Source organism: Stenella coeruleoalba, assembly GCF_951394435.1.
Source record: "Stenella coeruleoalba genome assembly, chromosome: 4".
NCBI classification, from domain to species: domain Eukaryota; kingdom Metazoa; phylum Chordata; class Mammalia; order Artiodactyla; family Delphinidae; genus Stenella; species Stenella coeruleoalba.
In genome coordinates this window covers 105217243-105239225 of record NC_137149.1, presented here as the reverse complement: position 1 = coordinate 105239225, position 21983 = coordinate 105217243, and the positions used below count along the sequence as shown (strand labels likewise).

The 21983-nt window shown below is 36.2% G+C and overlaps 1 protein-coding gene across 7 annotated transcripts in view; it reads left to right on the top strand.

Moving 5' to 3' along the window:
• The window catches only part of CNOT6L (CCR4-NOT transcription complex subunit 6 like), a 120899-nt gene that overhangs the window by 61561 nt on the left and 37355 nt on the right, over window positions 1-21983 (top strand). For all 7 annotated transcript variants that reach the window (XM_079919783.1, XM_079919782.1, XM_079919778.1 and 4 more), the window contains exon 5: window positions 14491-14580. In XM_079919783.1, the coding sequence (XP_079775909.1) occupies window positions 14491-14580 (90 nt within the window). The remainder of the gene's footprint in view (window positions 1-14490; window positions 14581-21983) is intronic.

Sequence of the window (21983 nt, the reverse complement as noted above, 5' to 3'; positions counted from 1 at the left end):
ATCTAAGATATATCTACCTCACCCAAGTACATGAAGGTTTTCTTCTAGAAATTTTATAATTAGGTTTTTCATATAGGTCTGTGGTCTGTTTTAAGTTAGTTTTTGTAAATATGGTACAAAGTTAGTTCTTTTGCATATGTACATCCAGTCATTCCAAGCACTATTTGTTGAAAAGATTATGCTTTCCACGTGGATTTTCTTGCAACTTTGTCAAAATTCATTAGACCCAAATTTATGTGGGTGGGTCTACTGCTAGATACATAAACTGTCCACTGATCTATGCCAATACCAAAATGTTTGATTGTTGCAGCTTTGTGGTAAGCCCTGAGATTATATAGTATGTGTTCTCCAACTCTGTAGTTATTTTTCAAAATTGTGTTGACACCTCTAAATGCTTTGCATTTCCATATAAGTTTTAGAATCAGATTGTGATTTTTGCAAAATATCCTGCTAGATTTTTTATTTGAATTGTATTGAATATGTAGATCAGTTTGGAGGAAGAATCATTTTGTTAATCTTGAGACTTAATACTGAGTCTTCCAATCTGTGAATACAGTGTACCTCTCTATTTACGCAGGTCTTCTTTATTTTTTTTTGATGTTTTGTAGTTTTCAGCATGCAGATCTTGCAAATATTTTGCTAGATTTATATATTGTTGCTGGATTTGTTACTTATTTGATATTTGATGCTATTGTAAATGATACTACTTTTAAAATTTCCAGTTATTCATTGATATTTTATAGAACTAAAACACAATTCATTTAAAAGTATATTGACCTTATCCCTTGCAACATTTGTAAACTTATTACTTCTAGGAACTTTTACAACCTTTTAATCTGTGAATAGAGACCTTTTCATTTCTTCCTTTCCTTATTTTTTGCCTTATCACACTGGCAAGGACAATATTAAATAGAAGTGATGACAGTGCATGTCCTTGCCCTGTTCTTAACTTTAGGGAGAAAGTGTTCAGTCTTTCACCATGAATTATATCAACTGCAAGTTTTTTGGTGCTTTTTCAGGTTAAATAAATTTTCCTTCTATTTCTTCACTTTTGCTGAGGATTTTTGTCATTGATGCAAGTTGAATTTGGTCAGATACTTTCTGTGCAACTGTTGAAATGATCATAACTTTTCTTCTTTACTTGTTTATATGCTGATTTACATTGGTGGTTTTTCATTAATAATCAGACTTCTATCAAGAGGTAGAACTCACCTTCTATTCCCATTTTAAATACCACTTAGCCATAATGTATTTTGTTTTTAATATATTACTGAATTTGCTAGTATTTTGTTGAGGATTTATACATTTATGATTGTAAGGCATTCTGTAGTATTTTTTTTTACAATGTTTTTATCTAGCTTGATAAGGATACTACTGACTTCGTAAAATGAGTTGGAAAGTGTTACTAACACTTCTATTTTCTTGAAGCATTTCCATTTGTATTATTTCTTTCTTATATTATTGGTAGTATTTTCCAGTAAAACTATATGGGCCTGAAATTTTCTTTGTTGAAAAGTTTTTAACTACTAATTCAGTTTCTTTCATTGATATAAGACATTGAGGTTATCCCTGTCTTAGTGTAGCTACTTCAACTCTCTTGGTTACTGTTTGCATGTCATACCTTTTTCTGTGCTTTTACTTTCTATCTATTTATGTCTTTGATCTATAGTGTCTCTCTTCTGGATAGCATATAATGAATCATGTTTAATTATTCATTCTGCTAATCTCTGCTTTTTAATCAGAGTTTAATCCACTTACATTTAATGTATTTGCTGATAAAGTAGGATTCACGTCAGTCATTTTGCTATTTGTTTTCTGTATGTGTTGTGTCCTTTTTGTTCCACTGTTCCTCAATTAATGCCTTCTCTTGTGCTGAATGGATATTTTCCAGTGTACAGTTTAATTCCCTTGTTTCTTTTACTATGTTATTTTGAGTTATTTTCTTAGTGGTTACCCTGAGGATTATAATTAACATCTTAGTTTACAGCAATCTAATTTGGATCAATGGCAATTTAGTTTCAATAATATAAAAGAACTTTGCACCTGTAACTCCATTCACTTCTCTTTTATGCTGTTATCTTTACAAATATCATCTTTTTACATTGTGTGCCCATCGACATAGATTTATAATTATTGCTATATGCAGTTATATCAGGAGAAAAAAATAAAAACAAAAATTACATTTATACTGTCTTTTATATGTGCTATGTAAAGTACCTTTATTGGTACTCTTGATTTTTCATATGGATTCAAGTTGCTGTTCTGTGTCCTTTCATTTCAGCTAGAGGAATCTCTTTAGTATTTCCTGCAGGGTTGGTCTGCTAGTGAGAAACTCTGTTTGTTTATTTGGTAATGTCTTAGTATCCCCTTTATTTTTGAAGGACATTTTTGCTGGATATAGAATTCTTGGTTGATAGTTTTTTTTGTTTGTTTTTTGTTTCTTTTTCCCCTTTCAGTACTTTGAATATGTTATTCTACTGCCTTTTGGCCTCCATGGTTTCTGATGAGAAACTAGCTGTTAATCTTATTTTGAGGGTCTGTATACGATGAGTCACTTCTGTCTTAGAGCTTTCAAGATTCTCTTTCTGTCTTTGACTTTGCACAGTTTTATTATAATTTGTCCAGGAGTAGATCTCACTTACATTTTATTTTACTTGGAGTTTATTGAGCTTCTTCTATTAATGATTTCCATTAAATTTGGGATCTTTTGACCATTTTTTCTTTACATTTTTTTCCTGTTCTTTTTTCTCCTCCTCTTCTGGGACTCCCATTTTGCATATGTTGGTACACTTGTTGTCTGATAGATCTCTGAGCTCTGTTAATTTTTCTTCATTCTTTTTTCTTTTCTTCAGGCTGTGTAACTTCAACTAACCTCTCTTCAGGGTCACAGATCTTTTACCTGTTCAATACTGATATTGAGCCCTTCTAGTGATTTTGTTTTGTTTTGTTTTATAATTTCTATTTGGCTCCTTTTTATAATTTCGGTTTCTTTTTTGATATTCTCTGTTTGGTGAGATATCATTCTCATACTTCATTTTAATTCTTTAGACATGGTTTTCTTCAGCTCTTTAAGCATATTAAAATACTGGATTTTCAAAGTGTTTTCTATTAAGTCCTTGGGTACAGTTTTTATTGTTCTTAGGGACAGTTTTTATTGATGGCTCTTCTCCGTTTGTATGGGACATACTCTCTTGTTTCTTTGTACGTTTCATAGGGTTTTTTTGGTTAAGAACTGGACATTTAAAATAATGCAGCAACTTTGGAATTAGACTCTCTCCCCTTCCCAGGGTTGTCTGTTGTTGCTGCTTGTTTTATTTGTTGTTTGTTGCTTTAGTGACTTTTCAGAACTAATTCTGTAAATTTTGTATGCTTTGTCATGTGTGGCCATTGAAGCCTTTTTATTCAGTTTATGGTCAGCTAATGGTTGGACAGAGATTTCCTTAACTGCCTGTAACCAGTAAGTCTCCCACTCCTGGCCAAGAGGCTTGGTGTGTGTTTTGGGGCTCACCTTCATTACTCAGTCAAGAAGTTTATAACTCCGCCTTGTCCTTCACTTCCTTCATTGCAAAGCCTCAAGGTCAGACAGAGGTGAGAGCTTAGGCTATTTTTAGGTCTTTCCTAAGCATGTGCATAGGCCTCCATGTCCATATGACCTTCTAGAGTCCCAGGAGTATGTCAGAGCTTTTTGGACCACGTAGTGACATCTCATTCCCAAGTTTTTCCTTTTAAGCTTTTTGGTTAGTCAGTTGTTTGCCCCAGCTGTTTCCATGACCTTGGACACCTACAACTTTAAAACATTTTCCAGTAATAGTTTCCTCCTTCCCCTCCAGGAAGAAGTCTTTTAACGCTATGCAAGAGTAGAGGAACCACCACACAGGTCAGATAATGACTAGTGTTTGTGAATGAGGCTTTGAGAGTGCTCCAGCTCAGTTTTGGTTGCTCCAGTGGCTGCCAAGCTGCCCTGGCAATGAGGGACCAGGAGAAGGTTTAAAACTTGACAAATCACTGTCCTTTTTTTCTTGAATAAATACCCCCTGGGTTGCCGTAATCATTTAGTTAATTTCCAGAGTTCTGACATAGTTGAGTCTGCAATTTTTGCTAGCTTTTTTGGGTTTTGTTACTGCTTTTGTGGAGGGGCAAAATTTTGGAGTTCTTCTCTGCCATTTTTGCTGTTCTCCATTTCTTTTTGAGGTGTGGTAGTTTCTGTCTTAGAAGGAACTTATTCATTTCTTCTAAGTTGTTGAATTTATGCAAATAAATATTTTTTAATATTCTCTATCCTTTTAATGTATCAAGGGCTGTTCCATCTTTCGTTTTTTATGTTTATAGTTTGTGTCTTTTTGTCCTGGTCAAAGAGAGGTTTGTCAATTTTATTGCCTCTTTCAAAGTACCATCTTTTGGGTTCAGTAGTAATCTGTTGTTTTCCTATTTTAGATTTTATAGATTTTGGCTCTTTATTAGTTCCTTCCTTTTGGTTTCTTTGGGGGTGTATTTGCTCTTCTATTTTTTAGATTCTTAATATGGAGGTTAGGTCACTGATTTTAGATTTTTCTAATATAAGCGTTTGATACTATTTTCCTCTAAACACTGATTTAGTTGTATCAAAGTACTTGGGGATTTTCCAGATGTCTGTCTGTTGTCAATTTCTAGTTTTGTTATGGTCGGATAGTATGCTTTGTGTGATTTCATTTCATTTAAATATGTTATAGTTTGTTTCCTGGCCCAAAGTATGGTCTCTCTTGGTGAATATTCATGTGTATTTGAAAAGAATGTATATCTTCCTGTTATTGAGTAGAGTATTATGTAGATATCAGTTAGTTGTTTAACAGTGTTGTTAGGGTCTTCTTCATCTTTGTTGATTTTCTGTCTACTTTTTATATTGGTGCCTGGTAGAGGAGTATTAAAGTCTCAAATACCATCTTGCAACTCTTTAGAGATATTATTCTACTGTATTGTTACTGTACTGTATTCTGTTGTTAATGAATTTTGTTGGCATTCTCATATTTTTTTCTTTAGAAGTAATTGATCCTTTTTCCCTATCTGGTTTTAAAGTCTTGTATTTGCCATTGGCATTCTCTAGTTTGCAGTACAATGTAAAATGAAAGTTTTCGTAAACTTCTTTGTATATGTTGTGCTTCTTGTATCAGTTTATTCAATTTTTAAAAAGTTAGCTTTTGAAAGTTTGCAGCCTTTTTCTTTTTGAATATTGCCTCTCTCATTTCTCCTCTCTCTCTAATCTCCTTCTGGCTAGGAGTCGGAATGTGTTTACTGTTTATTCCATCTGTGTGTCAGAGTCTAAAATTTCCTCTCATATCCTTGTTTTTGTCGCCTCTGTTATCCTTGGGTTTTCCCAGAGACTCTTTAGCTAGGGTCTGAGGCTTGCAGTTCTTGACCTCTAACCCTTTGTTATATAGGAGCTCTATTGATGTGATGAAGTGTGAAGGAGAGGAAGAGTCCTCTAGTCCTATGATTAGGTCTCAGTCTTTTGGTGAGTCTGAGTTGGGTATCCTCCCTCCCCACACACTAGAGGGGGCTGGAGTGGGATAAGAGAAATATTGGGTTGGTTAGGCTTTGGTAAAACCTCACTTGGTTGTACTCTGGTAAAATGGTTTCCCTTGGGGGCAGAATTGGTTAAGGAGAACATTACTTTCCCTCTCCCCTAACAGAAGCACAGGGGGATTTTTCTCCAGTATTTATAGTGAGAACCCAGTAGGACCCTGGGGAGTAAAACGCACCAAAGTGTGGGGCCCTGCTTGTGTTCAGGACAGCAGTTTGCCCTGTGACCTCAGTTGCGGAGGTGGGAGTGACAACTTCCAGTCTCTTTACACGTCAGACCAGAAACCAAAGTACTGTTCTCTCTTTCTAGAGCTCCAATTCAACGTATATTAAGATTTCTTGTTCTAACTCCCATATTTTTATTGTCTCATATTTTACATTTTCTGGATGCTCAGTGATGCATTCTGGGTAATTTCTTTGAATATAGTTTTCCTGTTCACTTATTTTATTTTCAGCTGTATGTCATCTACTGCCTAACTCACTCATGTTTTTTTCCCCTAGTACTTTATTGAATTATAATTACATACAGTAAAATACCCAAATACTTAAGTATGCTGCTTGACTAATTTTGACAAAAGTAACTGCCTAACTCAAGATGTAGAACATTTCCATCAACCCAGGAAGTTTCTTTTTCCCACTTTCAAGTCAGTTGGAAGCTACTAACCAGATTTTCACCATAGTTGCACTATTTTACACTTTCATCAGCAACTTCTGAGAGTTCCAGGTACTTCACATTCTTCCTAACCACTTCGTTGGTCATTGCATTTTAATTTTAGCTATTCTGATTGGTGTGTGTTGCATTAAAGCTTTTTTTTCACATCTTATTGGAGTACAATTGCTTTACAATGGTGTGTTAGTTTCTGCTTTATAACAAAGTGAATCAGTTATACATATACATATGTCCCCATTATCTCTTCCCTCTTGCGTCTCCCTCCCTCCCACCCTCCCTTTCCCACCCGTCCAGGCGGTCACAAAGCACCGAGCTGATCTCCCTGTGCTATGCGGCTGCTTCCCACTAGCTATCTACCTTACGTTTGGTAGTGTATATATATCCATGCCTCTCTCTCACTTTGTCACAGATTACCCTTCCCCCTCCCCATATCCTCAAGTCCATTCTCTAGTAGGTCTGTGTCTTTATTCCTGTCTTACCCCTAGGTTCTTCATGACATTTTTTTCTTAAATTCCATATATATGTGTTAGCATACGGTATTTGTCTTTCTCTTTCTGACTTACTTCACTCTGTATGACAGACTCTAGGTCTATCCACCTCATTACAAATAGCTCAATTTCGTTTCTTTTTATGGTTGAGTAATATTCCATTGTATATATGTGCCACATCTTCTTTATCCATTCATCTGATGATGGACACTTAGGTTGTTTCCATCTCCAGGCTATTGTAAATAGAGCTGCAGTGAACATTTTGGTACATGACTCTTTTTGAATTATGGTTTTCTCAGGGTGTATGCCCAGTAGTGGGATTGCTGGTTCGTATGGTAGTTCTATTTTTAGTTTTTTAAGGAACCTCCATAGTGTTCTCCATAGTGGCTGTACTAATTCACATTCCCACCAGCAGTGCAAGAGTGATCCCTTTTCTCCACACCCTCTCCAGCATTTATTGTTTCTATGAGATGATATCTCATTGTAGTTTTGATCTGCATTTCTCTAATGATTAATGATGTTGAGCATTCTTTCATGTGTTTGTTGGCAGTCTGTATATCTTCTTTGGGGAAATGTCTATTTAGGTCTTCTGCCCATTTTTGGATTGCGTTGTTTGTTTTTTTGTTATTGAGCTGCATGAGCTGCTTGTAAATTTTGGAAATTAATCCTCTCTCAGTTGCTTCATTTACAAGTATTTTCTCCCATTCTGACGCTTTTCTTTTGGTCTTGTTTATGGTTTCCTTTGCTGTGCAAAAGCTTTTAAGTTTCATTAGGTCCCATTTGTTTAGTTTTGTTTTTATTTCCATCTCTCTAGGAGGTGGGTCAAAAAGGATCTTGCTGTGACTTATGTCATAGAGTATTCTGCCTATGTTTTCCACTAAGAGTTCTATAGTATCTGGCCTTACATTTAGGTCTTTAATCCATTTTGAGTTTATTTTTGTATATGGTATTAGGGAGTGTTCTAATTTCATTCTTTTACATGTATCTGTCTAGTTTTCCCAGCACCACATACGGAAGAGGCTGTCTTTTTTCCATTGTATATTCTTGCCTCCTTTATCAAAAATAAGGTGACCATATGTGCATGGGTTTATCTCTGGGCTTTCTATCCTTTTCCATTGATCTATATTTCTATATTTGTGCCAGTACCATACTGTCCTGATTACTGTAGCTTTGTAGTATAGTCTGAAGCCAGGAGCCTGATTCCTCCAACTCCGTTTTTCTTTCTCAAGATTGCTTTGGCTATTCGGGATCTTTTGTGTTTCCATACAAATTGTGAAATTTTTTGTTCTAGTTCTGTGAAAAATGCCATTGGTAGTTTGACAGGGATTGCACTGAATCTGTAGATTGCTTTGGGTAGTATAGTCATTTTCACAATGTTGATGGTTCCAATCCAAGAACATGGTATATCTCTCCATCTGTTCATTATCACCTTTAATTTCTTTCATCACTGTCTTATAGTTTTCTGCATACACACACGTCTTTTGCCTCTCTAGGTAGGTTTATTCGTAGGTATTTTATTCTTTTTGTTGCAATAGTAAATGGGAGTGTTTCCTTAATTTCACTGTTAGATTTTTCATCATTAGTGTATAGGAATGCAGGAGATTTCTGTGCATTAATTTTGTATCCTGCAACTTTACCAAATTCATTGATTAGCTCTAGTAGTTTTCTGATAGCATCTTTAGGATTTTCTATGTATAGTATCATGTCATCTGCAAACAGTGACAGCTTTACTTCTTCTTTTCTGATTTGGATTCCTTTTATTTCCTTTCCTTCTCTGATTGCTGTGGCTAAAACTTCCAAAACTATGTTGAATAAGAGTGGTGAGAGTGGGAAACCTTGTCTTGTTCCTGATCCTAGAAGAAATGCCTTCACTTTTTCACCATTGCAAACTATGTTGGCTGTGGGTTTGTCATATATGGCTTTTATTATGTTGAGGAAAGTTCCCTCTATGCCTACTTTCTGGAGGGTTTTTATCATAAATGGGTGTTGAATTTTGTTGAAAGCTTTCTCTGCATCTATTGAGATGATCATATGGTTTTTCTCCTTCAGTTTGTTAATATGGTGTATCTCGTTGACTGATTTGCGTATATTGAAGAATCCTTGCATTCCTGGAATAAACCCCACTTGATCATGGTGTATGAAACTTTTAATGTGATGTTGGATTCTGTTTGCTAGTATTTTGATGAGGATTTTTGCATCTATGTTCATTAGTGATATTGGCCTGTAGTTTTCTTTCTTTGTGACATCCTTGCCTGGTTTTCGAATCAAGGTGATGGTGGCCTCGTAGAATGAATTTGGGAGTGTTCCTCCCTCTGCTATATTTTGGAAGAGTTTGAGAAGGATAGGTGTTAGCTCTTCTCTAAATGTTTGATACAATTCGCCTGTGAAGCCATCTGGTCCTGGGCTTTTGTTTGTTGGAAGATTTTTAATCATAGTTTCAATTTCAGTGCTTGTGATTGGTCTGTTCATATTTTCTATTTCTTCCTGATTCAGTCTTGGCAGGTTGTGCATTTCTAAGAATTTGTCCATTTCTTCCAGGTTGTCCATTTTATTTTCAAAGAATTACTTGTAGTAATCTCTCATGATCTTTTGTATTTCTGTAGTGTCAGTTGTTACTTCTCCTTTTTCATTTCTAATTCTATTGATTTGAGTCTTCTCCCTTTTTTTCATGATGAGTCTGGCTAATGGTTTATCAATTTTGTTTATCTTCTCAAAGAACCAGCTTTTAGTTTTTTTGATCTTTGCTATCGTTTCCTTCATTTCTTTTTCATTTATTTCTGATCTGATTTTTATGATTTCTTTCCTTCTGCTAACTTTGGGGTTTTTTGGTTCTTCTTTCTCTAATTGCTTTAGGTGCAAGGTTAGGTTGTTTTTTCGAGATGTTTCCTGTTTCTTAAGGTAGGATTGTATTGCCATAAACTTCCCTCTTAGAACTGCTTTTGCTGCATCCCATAGATTTTGGGTTGTCGTGTCTGCATTGTCATTTGTTTCTAGGTATTTTTTGATTTCCTCTTTGATTTCTTCAGTGATCACTTCGTTATTAAGTAGTGTATTGTTTAGCCTCCATGTGTTTGTATTTTTTACAGATATTTTCCTGTAATTAATATCTAGTCTCATAGCGTTGTGGTCGGAAAAGATACTTGATACAATTTCAATGTTCTTAAATTTACCAAGGCTTGATTTGTGACCCAAGATATGATGTATCCTGGAGAATGTTCCATGAGCACCTGAGAAAAAAGTGTATTCTGTTGTTTTGGATGGAATGTCCTATAAATATCAATTAAGTCCATCTTGTTTAATGTATCATGTAAAGCTTGTGTTTCCTTATTTGTTTTCATTTGGATGATCTGTCCATTGGTGAAAGTGGGATTTTACAGTCCCCTACTATGAATGTGTTACTGTCAATTTCCCCTTTTATGGCTGTTAGTATTTGCCTTATGTATTGAGGTGCTCCTATGTTGGGTGCATAAATATTTACAATTGTTATATCTTCTTCTTGGATCGATCCCTTGATCATTATGTAGTGTCCTTCTTTGTCTCTTCTAATAGTCTTTATTTTAAAGTCTATTTGTCTGATATGAGAATTGCTACTCCAGCTTTCTTTTGGTTTCCATTTGCATGGAATATCTTTTTCCATCCCCTTACTTTCAGTCTGTATGTGTCTCTAGGTCTGAAGTGGGTCTCTTTTAGACAGCATATATATGGGTCTTGTTTTTGTATCCATTCAGCCAATCTGTGTCTTTTGGTGGGAGCATTGTTAGTCCATTTACATTTAAGGTAATTATCGATATGTATGTTCCTATTCCCATTTTCTTAATTGTTTTGGGTTCGTTATTGTAGGTCTTTTCCTTCTCTTGTGTTTCTTGCCTAGAGAAGTTCCTTTAGCATTTGTTGTAAAGCTGGTTTGGTGGTGCTGAACTCTCTCACCTTTTGCTTATCTGTAAAGGTTTTAATGTCTCCATCAAATCTGAATGAGATTCTTGCTGGGTAGAGTAATCTTGGTTGCAGGTTTTTCTCCTTCATCACTTTAAATATGTCCTTCCAGTCCCTTCTGCCTTGCATAGTTTCTGCTGAAAGATCAGCTGTTAACCTTATGGGGATTCCCTTATGTGTTATTTGTTGTTTTCCCCTGCTGCTTTAATATGTTTTCTTTGTATTTCTTTTTTACAGTTTGATTAATATGTGTCTTGGCGTATTTCTCCTTGGATTTATCCTGTATGGAACTCTCTGTGCTTCCTGGACTTGATTAACTATTTCCTTTCCCATATTAGGGAAGTTTTCAACTATAATCTCTTCAAATATTTTCTCAGTCTCTTTCTTTTTCTCTTCTTCTTATGGAAACCTTATAATTCGAATGTTGGTGCGTTTAATGTTGTCCCAGAGGTCTCCGAGACTGTCCTCAGTTCTTTTCATTCGTTTTTCTATATTCTGCTCTGCAGTAGTTATTCCCACTATTTTATCTTCCAGGTCACTTATCCATTCTTCTGCCTCAGTTATTCTGCTATTGATCCCATCTAGAGTATTTTTAATTTCATTTATTGTGTTCTTCATTGTTGTTTGTTTCATCTTTAGTTCTTCTAGGTCCTTGTTAAATGTTTCTTGCATTTTGTCTATTCTAGTTCCAAGTTTTTGGATCATCTTTACTATCATTATTCTGAATTCTTTTTCAGGTAGACTGCCTATTTCCTCTTCATTTGTTAGGTCTGGTGGGTTTTTATCTTGCTCCTTCATCTGCTGTGTGTTTTTCTTTCTTCTCATTTTGCTTATGTTACTGTGTTTGGGGTCTCCTTTTTGCAGGCTGCAGGTTCGTAGTTCCCGTTGTTTTTGGTGTCTGTCCCCAGTGGCTAAGGTTGGTTCAGTGGGTTGTGTAGGCTTCCTGGTGGAGGGGACTAGTGCCTGTGTTCAGGTGGATGAGGCTGGATCTTGTCTTTTTGGTGGGCAGGTCCACGTCTGGTGGTGTGTTTTGGGGTGTCTGTGGCCTTATTATGATTTTAGGCAGCCTCTCTGCTTATGGGTGGGGTTGTGTTCCTGTCTTGCTAGTTGTTTGGCATAGGGTGTCCAGCACTGTAGCTTGCTGGTTGTTGAGTGAAGCTGGGTGCTGGTGTTGAGATGGAGATCTCTGGGAGATTTTCGTCATTTCATATTATGTGGATCAGGGAGGTCTCTTGTGGACCAGTGTCCTGAAGTTGGCTCTCCCACCTCAGAGGCACAGCCCTGATGCCTGGCTGTAGCACCAAGAGCCTTTCATCCACACGGCTCAGAATAAAAGGGAGAAAAAGTAGAAAGATAGAATTAGTAGAAGAAAGAAAGAAAGAAAGATAAAGTAAAATAAAATAAAGTAAGATAAAATATAATAAAGTTAGTAAAATAAAAAATAATTATTAAGAAAAAAATTAAAAAACAAAAAAGAAAAAACGGATGGATAGAACCCTAGGACAAATGGTGGAAGCAAAGCTATAGAGACAAAATCTCACACAGAAGCATACACATACACACTCACAAAAAGAGGAAAAGGGGAGAAAATCATAAATCTTGCTCTCAAAGTCTGCCTCCTCAATTTGTGATGATTTGTTGTCTAAAGTAGGGAAGGAAGGAAAGAAAGAAAAAGATAAAGTAAAATAAAGTAAGATAAAATATAATAAAGGTAGTAAAATAAAAAATAATTATTAAGAAAAAACAAAAACAGACGGATAGAACCCTAGGACAAATGGTGGAAGCAAAGCTATACAGACAAAATCTGACACAGAAGCATACACATACACACTTTCAAAAAGAGGAAAAGGGGAAAAAATCATAAATCTTGCTCTCAAAGTCCACCTCCTCAATTTGGGATGATTTGTTGTCTATTCACGCATTCCACAGATGCAGGGCACATCAAGTTGATTGTGGAGCTTTAATCCGCTGCTTCTGAGGCTGCTGGGAGAGATTTCCCTTTCTCTTCTTTGTTCTCACAGCTCCCAGGGTCTCAGCTTTGGATTTGGACCCGCCTCTACATGTAGGTTGCCAGAGGGCGTCTGTTCTTCGCTCAGACAGGACGGGGTTAAAGGAGCAGCTGCTTCGGTGGCTCTGGCTCACTCAGGCCGGTAGGGGGGTGGAGGGAGGGGCACTTCGTGCGGCACGAGCCTGCGGCGGCAGAAGCCAGCATGACGTTGCACCAGCCTGAGGCGCGCTGTGCATTCTCCCCAGGAAGTTGTCCCTGGATCACGGGACCCTGGCAGTGGCGGGCTGCACAGGCTTCCAGGAAGGGGGGTGTGGACAGTGACCTGTGCTCGCACACAGGCTTCTTGGTGGCAGCAGCAGCAGCCTTAGGATCTCATGCCCGTCTCTGGGGTCCGCGCTGTTAGCCGCGGCTTGCGCCCGTCTCTGGAGCTCCTTTAAGCAGTGCTCTTAATACCCTCTCCTCGTGCACCAGGAAACAGAGAGGGAAGAGAAAGTCTCTTGCCTCTTTGGCAGGTCCAGACTTTTCCCACACTCCTTCCCAGCCAGCTGTCGCGCACTAACCCCCTTCTGACTATGTTCACGCCGCCAACCCCAGTCCTGTCCCCGCGCTCCGACCGAAGCCTGAGCCTCAGCTCGCATCCCCGCCCGCCACGGCGGGTGAGCAGACAAGCCTCTCTGGGCTGGTGAGTTCCGGTCGGCACTGATACTCTGTGCGGGAATCTGTCTGCTTTGCCCTCTGCACCTCTGTTTTTGTGCTTCCCCCCTCCGCCACCTGCAGTCTCCGCCTGCGAAGGGCCTTCTGTGTGGAAACCTTTCCTCCTTCATGGCTCCCTCCCACTGGTGCAGGTCCCGTCCCTATCCTTTTGTCTCTGTTTATTCTTTTTTCTTTTGCCCTACCCAGGTATGTGGGGGGGGTTTCTTGCCTTTTGGGAGGTCTGAGGACTTCTGCCAGCGTTCAGTAGGTGTTCTGTAGGAGTTGTTCCACGTGTAGATGTATTTCTGGTGTATCTGTGGGGAGGAAGGTGATCTCCAGGTCTTACTCTTCTGCCATCTTCCCGTCTTCCTCCAAAGATTTTTTTTAATAGTTATAAACTTCATTTCAGAAAGGTCTTCAATTTTTGTTTTTTCAAATCTGTTTGCTAGACTATTTTTGCATGCTTGTCTTAATAAATACCGCCTTTATTTCTTAAGAGAATATATAGACTGTTAACAGTAGTTTGTTTTTTGAAATTTGATAAATCTGTACTCTCAGTATTCAGATACCCCTGATCACTGTCATAAAAAAAATTCTTATTTCCCTCTACATTTCATTAACTCATCTTGGTAATGATAGGTTTTCTTTTCACTTGAAATACCTTCCTTTTCTCCATGTGTAGTATAAATATTCTAACTAGGAAGACCCTCGTTTATATCACTCGTTCTTTCTCATACAAGGCTGTTTTTCTTTCAGTTAGAGTATTATCTTCAAAGATAAATGTAGAACCTATGGGTTACTTAAGGGTGCCAAGTTTTGATATTACTTCAGAACTGACCAAGATTAATATGTGTATATGTGTGTGTGTGTATGTATGTATGTATGTATATATGTGATTTGACACACCCAAATTACAGGTGTACAGTATAAACTGAAATCTGGAAAGAAATAATTCTTCTGAAGTTTTTCTTTATGACTTGCTCAACAAAGAGTATTTAGTTCCTATGATTTCTTTAAATTTATGTAACAGATTAAGTACAGTAAAATTCACTTTAGAAAATTAGTATTTTGTTTTATAGTGTATATTTGTTTTGTCTTCCAATTGTAACTCTTACAGATTTTATTTTTCTCTTTGTCTTTAGGCAATCCTTTATCACAGGATATTCTCAATTTATACCAGGACCCAGATGGAACCCGAAAGCTACTGAACTTCATGCTTGACAATCTTGCAGGTAAATATTAATGACAAAGCAGTAAACTCTACAGATATTACTGTTAGCTAATAGATCACATGTTGCTTAAGAGCTTCTGACCATTTTATTTTAGTTGTTGTTATTATTATTTTTAAAATTTTTTTATTGGAGGCATCTGACCATTGTTTTATAACTGCTTGTAGGATTGAAGTTCCTGGCATTAGTATATTCCATGGTAGTGGGACATTCTTCTTTTCACGTACTGAGTGCTTTATGTTAGGATCATTAGTTACATTATCTTATTGAATCTTTTTAGGAATCTAGGAGGTAGGAATTTTTACTGGCATTATACAGATGCAAATTCTGAGATTCAGAGAATAAAGTAATTTACCTAAGTACACAGCTGATTAATGCCAGAGCTGTGAACTCAAGATTGTCTTGCTCTTAATCACAAAGATACATAGTTATCAATTGTTTGAATTTGATGCAGAATGTTTGGAACCTACATATTGTGCACATTTTTCATGAATGAAATGACTTGTTTGATTCACTACACATCTGTGGAAATTTTGAAAGCAAGATTTTAATTAAGAACACCAGATTTATCTGATCAAAATAGTGGTATTCCAAATGAAAAATTTTTAATGTAAGAAAGCTATTAAGTATTTGACTTAAAACTTGTTTGTTTGTTTAAACACTCAAAATATATTTAAAAGAATGGAGATGCTACTAAATTCAGATATTTTTCTTGGAATAATACCTTTCTGAAATACAGAATCTTAAAACAGAGTTAGAGAAATCTAGATCCCAATAGAGGCCATCATCACAATATTTTGGCTGTACTCTTTTTAATTGTATTATAGAAGACACCCACCTACATAAAAAATTTTAAAAAAATCGTAAGATTTACAATAAGGTGAAATCAAATTAATGTAATTTAAAAGTTTTTTGGTTGATTGATGAGAGAGAGATAACAAACTTATTAGAGAAGTCCTTTTAGTAAGAAAGTAAGAATATGTGGCTGTTAAGTTGTATACAAAGCATGTGTATGTTATTTCCTTCTTGTTTAAAAATTAAGTATCTCTTGTCTCTATGGCTATAGCCTGTTGACCCAGCCATATGGCACGTGTGGTGTGTGTGTGTGTAATTTTTAAGGCGTTTTTCATGTGTTTTAGATATAAGCTCTTTGTTGATACATATGTTGCAAATACCTTTTCTGGTGCTCTTGTTGATTTTCCACTCTCTTAATTTGTCTCTTGATGAACAGAAAAAATTTAACATACTCTGCTTTATTGATCTTTCTAGTGTGGTACTGCTTTTGTGTTCTCTTTAAGAATTTTTCTCTACCTCAAGCTCATGAATGTATTCTCCTATGCTAGTATCTAAAAACTCCATTTTTTACTTGCAACACTTAGAGCTATAGTCTTCCCAGAATTGAGTTTGTGTAACACAGGAGTCAGTTTTTCCATGTGTGTATTAAATTAACCCTTAGCCATTTATTGAAAAGACTGTCCTTTCATTACTGTTTTTTTGTGCCATCTTTGTCATGAATCATCAGTGTTCTTATGGTATTTCTAGATTCTCTATTTTTTGTTCTCTTCATCTAGTCTTTATGGCAGTATAACATTGTTCTTAATTATGGCAGTTTTGTAAAATGTTTTGAGATACAGTAGAGTAAGTCTTCCCTCTTGATTTGATTATAAAGTCTTGGCTAGTTTTGGCCCCATGCTTCTTTTGCCTTGTATTTTCATTAAAATTGCTAGAAACAGCTTTTCAAATTTCTCCCCTCACCCAAGTGTAGGGATTTTGATTGGGGATACAGTTGACTCTTGAACAACACAGGTTTGAACTGCATGGGTCCACTTATATGCAGATTTGTTTTTCAAAAATAGGATCTATAGGATCCACGTTTGGTTGAATCTGTGGATGTGGAACCGTGGATATGAAGGGCTGACTGTAAGGTTATATGCAAATTTTTGACTGTACAGGAGTCAGGGCCCCTAACCCCTGTATTGTTCAAGGGTCAACTGTAGATTGCTTTGGAAAGAATTGACATGTTTGCAACACTGGGTTTTCTAATCTAACGGTGTAGAATATTCTTTTATTTATTGTGCCTTCTCTAATTTATCTCATTATTTAGTTTTAGGTTTCTGTGTATTGGTCTTGTGCGTTTTTATTACATTTATTCTAGGTATTGACTTTTTTGATGCTTTTATAGTCTTTTTGAAAATAAATAGTATCTTAATGGATATTGCTGATTTGTGGAGTGCAATTGAGTTTTGTACACTTCGTGGTATTCCCACCTTGCTGAACACTTGCTAAATATGTATTCAACCACTTTGCTCAATTCATTTTAATCCTAATGCATTTTAATGTCAATTTACGCAAGCATATCATCTGTAAATTCTACTTTTAATATTATTTTTCTAATTCTTATATCCTTTATTCTTTTTCTTTATTGCACTTGCTAAGACCACCAGTAAACTGCTAACTAAAAGTGGTCATAATGGTTATCATTTAATTTCATAATTTATTAGCTTTTAATAATTTATATTTAAGTAGGACGTTCACTGTAGTTTTTGTTTGTTTTTTTTTGCGGTACGCGGGCCTCTCGCTGTTGTGGCTTCTCCCGTTGTGGAGCACAGGCTCCGGACATGCAGGCTGAGCGGCCATGGCTCATGGGCCCAGCCGCTCCGCGGCATGTGGGATTCTTGCGGAATGGCGCACAAACCCGTGTCCCCTGCAACGGCAGGCGGACTCTCAACCACTGCGCCACCAAGGAAGCCCATTCACTGTAGTTTTTATATTGATAGTTTAATCAGATTAAGGGTTTTCTTCTATTCCTAGTTTGCTAAGAGAGTCTGTTATTTTTTTATTTTTTTGCGGTACGCGGGCCTCTCACTGCTGTGGCCTCTCCCGTTGCGGAGCACAGGCTCCAGACGCGCAGGCTCAGCGGCCACGGCTCACGGGCCCAGCCGCTCCACGGCATGTGGGATCTTCCCAGACCGGGGCACGAACCCGTGTCCCCTGCATCGGCAGGCGGACTCTTAACCACTGCGCCACCAGGGAAGCCCTGTTATTTTTTAATATGAATAAATGTTGAGTTTTATCAGATGCTTTTTTTCTGTTAAGATGAGTATAAAATTTTTGTCCTTTATTCTGATAATTTGGTAATTGCATTGATGGTTTTTCATATTACCACCTTTGTATTCCTGGAATAAGCCCAAGTAACTTGTAATATATTATTATTCTTTTTATATATCCCTGTTTCTATTTGCTGATCTTTTACTTAGGATTTTTTGCATGTGTGTTTGAGCGAGACTGGCCAGTAATTTTTCTTGTCAAGTTTTAATATAAAGGTTATGTTGGCCTCATTAAAGTTTTAGGGGATTATTTTATCATTTTCTGTTATTTAGAAGAGTTTATTTAAGATTGGTATTCTTTCTTTCTTAAATATTTGGTAGAATACATCTGAGCCTGGGGTTCCTTTGTAGGCAGTTTCAATTACTGATTTAATTTCTTTAATAACTATAATACTTGTCCGATTTTCCATTTCTCTTTTTATCAGTTTCTGAAAGTTTTTTTTGGTAATTTGAATATTTTATTTAATTTTTCAAATTTTTTGGCATACAGTTGTTCAGAATATCTTTTTATGAGGTTTTAATGTCCATTTAATATATTGTGATGTCTCTTTTCCATTCCAGATACTAGTTGTTTGTGTTGCCTCTATTTATTTCATGAATAGTCTTGTCCAGGGATTTATCAATATTTTCTTTGAAGAAAAGAACCAATTTTTAGTTTTTTGGTCATCTCTATCATACTTTTTTTCCCACTATCAGTAATTTCTTATCTTTACTTTCTGCTTTCTTTGGGTTTCATTTGCTGTTTTCTTTCTAACTTCTTATAACACTTAAATCTTTCACTTTTAGACATTTTTTTCCTCTGATGTATTCATTATTAAATCTCCCTCTAAACATGACTTTTAGCTGTATCCTTCAAGTTTTAATTTGTATAATTTTCATTATCATTCAGTTCAGCATATTTCTCCAAGCACTCATTTCTTCTTTGACTGATGAGTCATTTAGAAGTTTATTTTTTTATTTTTAGGGGAGTTTTTCTAGTTTTCTTTGTCATTGATTCCTAGCTTAATTCCATTGTGGTCAAGGAACGTACTCTGGTTTAAATTCTAAAAATATGTTATATATTAGCCAGCTCATGCTTAATTACTTTTTATAAATGTTAAATATGTACTTTAAAAGAATGTGAATTCTGTAGTTGTTTGGTACAGCATCCTATGTATATTAAAGTTTGCTAATTTGAATGTGTTATATATACTTAGTGATTACTTTGTTTTTATTCATTACTAATAGAGCTATGTTAAAATATCCCACTTTGATTACAGATTTGTTTATTTCTTCTTGTAGTTCTTGCAACTTTTAATTATATATATTGAGAATATATTTTCATGTGTTTCATCTTTCTGGTTATTTGAAGCTTTTATCATTATGCTATTCTTATTACTTTCATATTAATATAGCTACATGAAAAAATATAGCTGCGTGAGTTCTATTTTGGTTAGAATTTGCACTGTATATCTTTTTTCTGTTTTTTCTATGTTAAACTTTTTTGTATCCCTATATCTTAGTAGTTTCTTCTGTCTTCTTACTTCGGGTTTATTTTGTTCTTTTTCTTGTTTGAAGTAACAACTTAGATTGTCGATTTGAAATCTTTTCTCATTTTCAATGTAAGAATGTAGCACTATACACTATAATTTCCCTCTCAGAACTACTTTAGCTGTATTCCATACATTTTGATATGTTGTGTTTTCATTTTCATTCTGTCCAGTGTATTTTAAAAAAAATTTCCTCTGAGTCTTCCTCTTTGACTCATGGATTATTTAGAAATATGTTACTTAATTTCCTGTTGTCTGTTACTAACTTTTTGTTTGATTCCAGTTTGGGACCAGTTGGGAAACCTTCTGTATTATTTCAATTCTTTTAAATTTCTTGAGGTTTGTTTTATTGTCTATCTTGTGGTTTGTTGGGTGGAGTATTCTTCACATGCAAATTAGATCATGCCGGTTGCTGGTGGTATTTAATTCCTCTATATTTTTTGTAACTTTCTGTCTAGTAGTCTTACCAGATGTTATAGTGCTAAAATTGCCAACCATAGTTGTGGATTTGTCTGTTTCTCCTTTCAGCTTAGTCAGTCTTTGCTTCATGTATTTTGCAGTGGTGTTGTTTATGTATACATATTGAGGATTGCTACATCTTCTTGATGAATTGATCTTTTTATCATTGTGTAATAACCTCCCTTGTTCCTAGTATCTTTTTTGCTCTTAAGTCTACTTTATCTGATGTTAACATAACCACTCTGCTTTTTTTTGGTTTGTTTAATGTTTACGTACTCTTAGATTCAGCTTCACTATGTGTATGTGAAGTGAATTTCTTTTATTAGTGTACAGTTGACTTATATGTCATGATTTTTATCTACTCTGCCAAGATTCCACTCATTTAATTTGTGTATTTATTAGACCATGTACATTTAAAATAATTATTGATATGTAGAACTTGAATCAGCCATTTTGATACTTGTATTCTGTTTGTTTCCTTTGTTTCTCCTTCATTTATCTCTTCTTGGTTTCTTGTGGGTTACTTAAACATTTTTTTAGGATTCCATATTTTATTTATGCTGTTTTAGAGTATATTGTCTTGTATAGTTTTCTTAGTCGTAACTTTAGATATCACAATATACATACGTAGCACAGTCTATTGATAATGGTGTCTTATCACTTTAAGTGAATTATTGATGCCCTACTTCCATTTGTGTCCCTTCACCCTCCCCACTTTTTAATTTTTTTAATTTTTATTTATTTATCTATTTATGGCTGTGTTGGGTCTTCGTTTCTGTGCGTGGGCTTTCTCTAGTTGTGGCAAGCGGGGGCCACTCTTCATTGCGGTGTGCGGGCCTCTCACTATCGCGGCCTCTGTTGTTGCGGAGCACAGGCTCCAGACACACAGGCTCAGTAATTGTGGCTCACGGACCCAGTTGCTCCGCAGCATGTGGGATCCTCCCAGACCAGGGCTCGAACCCGTCTCCCCTGCATTGGCAGGCAGATTCTCAACCACTGCACCACCAGGGAAGCCCCCCACCCTCCCCACTTTTAAAATATTATTGTCCCTAGTATTTCCTCTACCTGTACTAGGTACCACACAGGCGTTACAATTTTTGTTTCAGCCGTCAGATACGATTTAAGAAGCTTATGCGGAGAAGATTAATCTGTTATATTTATCCTTAATATTAGTCATTCTCTGTTCCTTCCATTTTGATGTTCCATTTCTTCTGTTACGTTCTTTCTGTTTAGAGAGCTTCCTTTAGTCATTCTATAAGGGCTGGTCTGCTAGCAACAAAGTCTTGTAGTTTTCCTTTGATAACATCTTTATTTTTCCTTGATTTATGAAGGAAAGTTCTGCTGGATACAGAATTTGAGGTTGACAGTTCTTTTCTTTTAGCACTTTATCACTTCCTCTGGCACCATGGTTTTAGAAAAGAAACTTATTGTTCCCCTTTAGGTAATGTGTCATTTCTCTGAGGTTTTTGTCTTTAATTTTTAGCAGTTTCATTATGATGTGTTTGGTGTGGCTTACTTTGGTTTTATTGTTTGAAGTTTGCACATCCTCTTAAACTTGTAGATTTATGTTTTTATTAAATTTGAGAGTTTTTAGTCATTATCTCTTAGAATACTTTTAAGTCTGCATTCTCTTTCTGAACTCTGATGATATGAATCTTAGATCTACTGTTACAGTCCCACAGGTTTCTCAAGCTCTGTTCATTTTTTTTTTCAGTTTCCTTTTTATTGTTCCTATTGAGTAAATTCTCTTGATGTGTTCTCAAATTCAATCATTTTATCTTTGGTTATCATTATTATTGTGCCCTTCCACTTCTTCCCTTGGGTTTTCTGTTTTTTCAGTTTTCAAGAGAATTTGTAATTACTTTTCGTAGCAGCTCTATGATAGCTGCTCTAAAATTTCTGTCAGATAATTTCAACATCTGAGTCATCTCTGTGTTGTTGTCTGTTGGTAGTCTTTTCTCACTTAAGTTGTGATTTTCCTGGTCTTTGGTATGACCAGTGATTTTCAGTTGTGCCCTGGATAGTTTGAATATTCTGTTAGGAGATTCATGACCTTTTAAAAACCTCAATAGCAGGCAGCCAATTTAGGTTTAGCATGTGGGTTCTGTTGGTCCTCCCAGGCTCAGCTGGCACCCTCTCTGTGGGGAGACCAGGCCCAGTGCTGCCAGCCACTGGGAGGTGTGGGAAATCAGAACTTTCCTTGCATGCCTCGCCACCCTGGGTCTATTCCTGGTGGCTTCAGGGCTGTCTCGCACTTAGTGTGGCATGTGTGGGAGATAAAAATGGGAGAATTGTTTTTATCACCTTAGAG